This window comes from Talpa occidentalis, unplaced genomic scaffold, assembly GCF_014898055.3.
Source record: "Talpa occidentalis isolate TD23 unplaced genomic scaffold, MPIMG_talOcc4v2.1 talOcc4.9, whole genome shotgun sequence".
Taxonomy (NCBI): Eukaryota; Metazoa; Chordata; class Mammalia; order Eulipotyphla; family Talpidae; genus Talpa; species Talpa occidentalis.
Genome location: NW_023605305.1, coordinates 19182405 through 19188897, shown reverse-complemented (window position 1 = coordinate 19188897; position 6493 = coordinate 19182405). Strand labels below are relative to the sequence as shown.

The window sequence follows — 6493 nt, the reverse complement described above, 5'->3', positions numbered from 1 at the left end:
ATGCAGGCGGCGCGGGGCGGCGCGGGGCGGCGGGGCCGCGGGCCGGAGCGCCAGAGCCAGCGGCCGCCGGGCGCCAGCGCCGCGGCCCCCTGCGCCGCCCCGGGCCCGCCGGCCGGAGCAGCCGCCATGCGCCCCCGGCCGCCCCGCGCCGCGCTGCGCCTGTGGCTGGGCTGCGTCTGCCTCGCGCTGGTGCAGGCGGGTAAGGTGGACCCCGCGGGGGGCGCGGGCCGGCGCGGGGGGCCCCTCTCCAGTCCCTGCCCTGCGCCCCTGACCCCACTCCCCACCCCCACCTCGTGACCCCTGGCTCGTCCTCCCGCCCCGACTCCTTCCCACCCCGCAGCCCCGGGTTCGAGGTGCCTGTGAACCCCCAGCCCCCTCGTCCCGGCCCCGGACCCCAGGCCTCGCCTCCGGAGCGCGCGCTCTGCGCCGGCCCAGGGAGCAGGCGAGGACACCGGCTCCCACCTTGGGCCTCCTTCCCTGTCCCCAAAACCTTGCAGGCCAACTCTGCAGCTCGGAGCAGATGGGATCCCGGTGTTGTGAGCCTGTGTGAGGGGAGGGGCCGGCACCCTAGGGCTAGGCGAGACTGGGGGTGCACCCCGAGCCTGGTGCAGTGTCTGGCCTGCCCCAGGGGACGGCCTCCTCCTGCGCTGCCCTGTCTCTGTCCTTCTGGCTGCTGCTGTCTTCCTCATCCTCCTGCTGCCCATCTCTCCGGGCTCCTCTCTCTCCCCGCCCTCCTCGCCCCTCCTCCTCCCGTCTTGGGTACCCCACTTGCCTGTTCTCTGATCTGTGTCTGCCACCACCTGTCTCTGTCCCTCCGGCTAGATCTGGCTTCGTCGCCCCAGGCCCCAGGCCCAGCCCCTCGGCCCTCAGGCCCACTCATCTGTGGGGTGAGGGTGCTGCACAGGCCCAGGTCCTCCCCTTTCAGCGCCTGCCCTTTGGGAGAAGTAGAGGCTTGCGAAACTCCACTGACCATTTTCTAGAAGGTTCTTCCCAATGGGACCCTCAGGGTCTGCATCACTCCCTCCTACGCCCTGCCCCTTTCATCTTCCCCATCCCTATGGCCCTACCTTGAACCCCTGACTCTCCCCCAGAGACCCTGCTGAGTAACCCCAGCTTTCCCGGCCACCTTCCCACCTGCCTCTTGGGGCTGGCAGAGTGTGGAAGAGGGCCCTGAAGCCCCTGCCCCAGATTTCATCCTGCTTGGGTCGCTGCAGCACCGGTGGGCCCTCTGCCATGCTGCACCCTCCCCAGGGCTCGCCCGGCCAGGCTGCTCTCCACCTCGGGTCCTCCCCTTTCCTCAAGGTCACTCGCTGGCAGTGAGGTATTACAGAAAGAGCACTGGGCTGGGAGTCCCTTCCACTGCTTTTCATCAGTCTAGCCTTTCGTCCCTGTCACCCCAGACCTTCCCCGTCTCTCGCCACCCCTCCCTTAGATCTGACCCTGGCTGGCCTGGGCGCATCCATTTCAGCTTGGCCCCCAGTGGGGCCAGTTGTGACCTCAGGGCCTCTTACCTGGACACACAGAGCCAGGGGCCTCTCCGGCCTGGCTCTTCAACCCACTAAGGAACTGAGGCCCATGCCCACCCCGCTGGAGGTCACGGCTTCTTCCTTCCCCACTGCGTGGCCTTGCCCAGGTTGCCACGTATGAGACAGAAGGCCTGGGCCTCAGAGCAGGGGGTGCTCAGGCTCAGGTGCCTCCCCACCCCAGACAGCCCTTCGGCTCCAGTGAATGTCACCGTCAGGCACCTCAAGGCCAACTCTGCAGTGGTGAGCTGGGACGTCCTGGAGGATGAGGTGGTCATCGGCTTTGCCATCTCTCAGCAGGTAACCAGCTCGCCAGGGTCCCTGGGAGGGAGGAGCTGGCAAGGTAGCCGGTGGAGGGGGAGGGGGCCAGTGCCGTGCAGAAATAGAAAAGGAAAGGGAACAGGGAGCAGGAGAGCCGGCCAGAAAGTTGCACTTGGGGCTGGGGGAAGGGGGTGCCCAGAAGGAAATCAGCCAGGGAGAGAGGGCTCTGGAGGCCTGGAACACAGGCATGAAGGGCTTGGTTTTGATCTTAAACAGGCCTGAGTTTAGGACCTGGCCCAGTTCCCACGGGATGTGTGTTCTTGGGCCACTCACTTCCTCTGGAGTGTGGTCCCGGTCCAGAACCCTCCTCCCGGAACCTTCGTCCCTCGGTGACATGGAGAAACTGATACCTGCCCGCAGGGTGGGGCGGGGCCTGGGCACTGAGCACCCTGTGTTGGCCTTTGCAGAAGAAGGACGTGCGGATGCTGCGCTTCATCCAGGAGGTGAACACCACCACCCGCTCGTGCGCCCTGTGGGACCTGGAGGAGGACACGGAGTACATTGTGCACGTGCAGGCCATCTCCATCCAGGGCCAGAGCCCAGCCAGCGAGCCCGTGCTCTTCAAGACGCCGCGCGAGGCCGAGAAGATGGCCTCCAAGAACAAAGGCAGGCCAGGCCGCAAGGAAGGGATGGGGTGGGCTGGAGGGGCTGTGGGTCCAGCCTGGGAGGCTCCTCCTGCGCCCACTGCTGCCCAGCCCAGAGGAGGTCGCACAGGCCCAGGGCAGTGGACTTTGCATCAAGTCCCGTGGCTGCCTCCCCAAGAAGCCGACAGGGTGTTCTTGAATCTATGTTCGACGTGGGCGTCTGTAGAAACAGGCACCTATGCTGGTGGGCTTGACCCTGAGGAGGGTGTGGGCAGGGAGGGAGCAGTCCCCACAGATGCCGCTGTCACGACAGATGAGGTGACCATGAAGGAGATGGGGAGGAACCAGCAGCTGCGCACGGGTGAGGTGCTGATCATCGTGGTGGTCCTGTTCATGTGGGCCGGTGAGTCTCCCACCCTGCCGCACTTAGCCTCTGGGAAATGGTGTCAGGTCCAGACCCTTCCTCTCACTGGGGACCAGATGTGGCCTCCCCGTTAGCTCTCTCCTCCCAGGAAATGTATGTGTGGCGAGGCCTTGTAGGATCCACGAGGACTTGCCTTTCTCCTTCCTCGGGCGTGGCTCGGCCTCCGGGGGGGACACCCGCCGCCGTTTGCCTCCGTCTCCTTCCTCTCCTGCCTTGCTGTGCCTCCAGCGCTAGAGGCCTGGGCTGCTGCGTCCCAAGAGGGAAGTCACGAGGGCGTGAAGGATGTGAGGCTGCGGAAGAGCCTGGCGTCGGTTCCGAGGGCCTCGGACAGGCCAAAGCTCTAGGAGCGGGGTGCTTGGGAGGGCAGCATTTGGGGGACAATGTTTCTGAGGCACATAGGAAAACAGGCACTTGAGGAAAAAAACAACAGGCAAAACAAAGCATCGTGCAGAAGCGGGGCCTTGCGTCTGCTCTGTGACGAGACTTGGCACAGACGGTGTGTGCTCGGTCCTGACACTGTGAACGCAGTGAACGAACCCACAAATGTGTTGTTGTTAGGACGATGGGGCAGGAAGTAGGGGGTGTTGTTAGCCTTTACCTACCATGGTGAGACATCAACAGATAATCTCTAAAACAGATGATCGAGAATCAGCGCTATAAATAAAGGATAGAGGTAAAAATGGGGAAACACCTACAAGAACTGGAGTGGCTGCCTCAGTGCTCTCCGACTTTCCAAAAAGATTATGTTCGTGGATCATTAGTTTGTTGCAACAAACATGGAGCAGGGTGCAGGCCCTGGCTCCCGTGCTGTGTGCCCTGGAGGAAGTTACCTAAATCTCTGTGCGTCCGTCCCCGCGTGCCCCCTGGGACCATGCCAGTGGGAGGCCGAGGGTCAGCGACACAGACGTGACGCACAGCACAGGGTCAGCAAGCGCTTGTTTCTGTTTCCGCCTAATGGAAAACCGGGAACTGTCAGACATTAAAGTGGTGGGGGGGAGACGTGACCAGTGCGTGTTGTGGGATCCCCTGAAGGGGCTGGTGGTGAGGAGACCAGGCGGCCTGGGCAGGTCACCAGCTGGAGCTTAGCAAGCACTTGTGGGAATGAGCCTCTCCCGGGCCTCTGAGTGCTCCCCGCTGCACCCCCTGCCCCCAGGCGTCATCGCCCTCTTCTGCCGCCAGTATGACATTATCAAGGACAACGAGCCCAACAACAACAAGGAAAAAACCAAGAGTGCGTCGGAAACGAGCACCCCTGAGCACCAAGGCGGCGGTCTTCTCCGCAGCAAGGTGAGGGCAGCGCCGGGCTGGGCGGTGGCGCCGGGCCTGGGCACGCGGGGAGTCTCCGGGCACGGAAAGCGGCAGCCCAGGGCCTGGCGTGGCTGCAGAGGGACAGAGCCAAGCCTGGCGGCCGCTCGAACAACACCAGAAACATTGCATCTTGGCTTGAAATCCGCTCCTTGTGCGCGGTGCCAGCGGTCACGGGGTAGAAGGAGCGGGCGGGCAGTGGGTGAGTGGGTGCAGGGCCTGAGTGGGTGCAGGGCCGCCGCGGGCTTCTGGGCTCCTGGGCTCCTGCGCAGGCCGGCGCGTTGCCGCTTTGTAACTTGGTCTCCTCTTCTCCAAGCAGATATGAAACCTTTCCCTGCTTTCTCTGAGCAACTCAGAAGAAAAACAGTAGAAAGTGAGAGGATCTCGCGGTTCGGAGGATGATCATCCCACCAACATCTGGCCCTCTACATGCCTCCTCCCGCCATCTTCTTCGCCCCTGACTGACTGTCCTCTCCCTCGGCTTCTCTCTTTCTGGCGCATCTTCCTGAAGCCTCTTACTAGCCCCATCTCCAGAAGCACCTCAGTATGTTGCCGACGGAGGCTGCAGTGAGAGGCACATCTGCAGGACGGGAGAGAACGGCCAGCGGGGCGCTCCGCTGGGAGGGCCGAGTCCCAGGGGCCGTGGGCCCAGGACAAGGCGGAAGGCTGGGCTCGAGAAGGCGAAGAGGCGAGGCTCCCAGGCAGGCCTGCTCTTCCTTCCACACGGGGCGAGGGCCTGGCTTTTAGGCTGCAGCCCGGCCATCCGCCCCTTTCTTGTGTCCTCTCCCTGTGTCCGGCCTGGCGAGTCTATTCAATTAGCCGCGGTCGCTTCTTTCATTTTTTCCTCCCAGTTCTCAAGCCAGCCCTTGGTGACCATCACTGAAGCATGACCGCCTGTCTGCAGGAAGAAGGATTTCATTTCTCTTCTCTGCCGGCCCCCAGGCCCACAGGCACGGGGAGAGGGAGGGCTGCAGCGGGGGAGGCCAGGTTAGCTGCGCGGTTCTCCTTCCCCCTCCTGGGCTGGTGAAGGAGGCTCAACTACAGACCCAAATTCTGCAAAAAATAAACAAGCCACAAAACTACAAGGCCTGGGCCCATTCTGGAAAAGGCAGAGCTGCTGAGACACAGCCTCTTCGGGCCCCGCGCCTCTCCTGGACGGGCTCCCTCTTTGAGGAAACGCACAAATCTCCCGGGAGAGGACTGGCACCTGGACTGACTCTGGCTGTGTCTTTCAGACTCAGAACTATCAGGGAATCCGTGGGGCTGCCCGCTGGGCAGGGTCGTGGCTGCCATCAAGCCTTTCTCTGGATCCAGCCATCAAGGACTAGTTTGTGGTGCGGTGTACAACTCTGTGTGTAAGCTGTCTGTTGTCTCTTTTGCAAAACAAAATTGAAGGGCTCCACTTTAGAGGCAGAGGGATTTCCCGAGTTACCTGCTTCCTGTGTCTTCTTTGGCCCTCAGGGGTCATAAGACCACCACGTAGGAAAGGCCTGGAAGGGGACGGCCCCGTTTCTTTAGGCAAAGTCTCCTGGAGTTGTAACAGTGCTGGGTTGGACAACTGGAAGGGTCTGTCCACATGGCCGTCCTGGGGGCTGCAAAATCACCTACTCTGGAGTGGAAGCTGCTGGAAGGCAGGCCTGAGCCATTTACCACGGACAGTCAGAGCAGCTCTAGCCTGTGGGGTTTCCATATCTTGCCATCTCATCCGGGGTTGTGAAAGCTACCCAGGGGCCTCATGTCCTTCCCTAGAGCCTGAGTGGTAGGAGGTGACAGGTCTCTCTCTCTCCACTGCCTCTTTCTGGTTTAAAAAAAAAAAAAATGGTGCTTGAAAAGGGAAGGCAGATTCTTCCCTGGGACCGAAAAGCTTTGACTGCTGAATGCCTGCATGGGAAGAGGGACTCCGCGTCTTCCGTTGGCGGCTGAGAAGAGGACTGTGGAGGACTGTGCCTAGCACAACCTGGCACATAGTAGGTGCTCAGTGAACTTCTGTTGAACTGAATGCTAAGAGCAGCAACCTCCAAGCCAGAGAGCTGAAAGCCATCGCCCAGTGACCGCCCCTTCCTCCCGGTCTACACGGCTCTCCTGGCGGGGGCAGCCACCGCTCTGCTTCGCCTGAGTGTGACGGCACAGGGAGAGAGGAGAGAGGGTGGAGGCAGATGTCAGCAATACTAAGGGCTTCCTCATGGGAGGGCATGAGGCTCCACTCATTGTCTTGTGACTTTCATCCCTGCTGAATGGGGCTGCAAAGGCCAAGGCTCCTTAGGGGAGAGGTCCTTACCTCTGATCCAGTTAGAGCAATAACCACTTTTTAAATGTAAAATAAAAAGACAAATGAA

At 61.7% G+C, this 6493-nt stretch overlaps 1 protein-coding gene across 1 annotated transcript; it reads left to right on the top strand.

The window, feature by feature from the left end:
• Positions 1-6493, top strand: FNDC5 (fibronectin type III domain containing 5). The gene is made up of 6 exons (XM_037499793.2): positions 1-199; positions 1708-1823; positions 2252-2450; positions 2742-2831; positions 4006-4139; positions 4477-6493. Exons 1-6 carry the CDS (start codon positions 1-3, stop codon positions 4480-4482), a joined length of 744 nt encoding a protein of 247 aa, XP_037355690.1. The 3' UTR covers positions 4483-6493.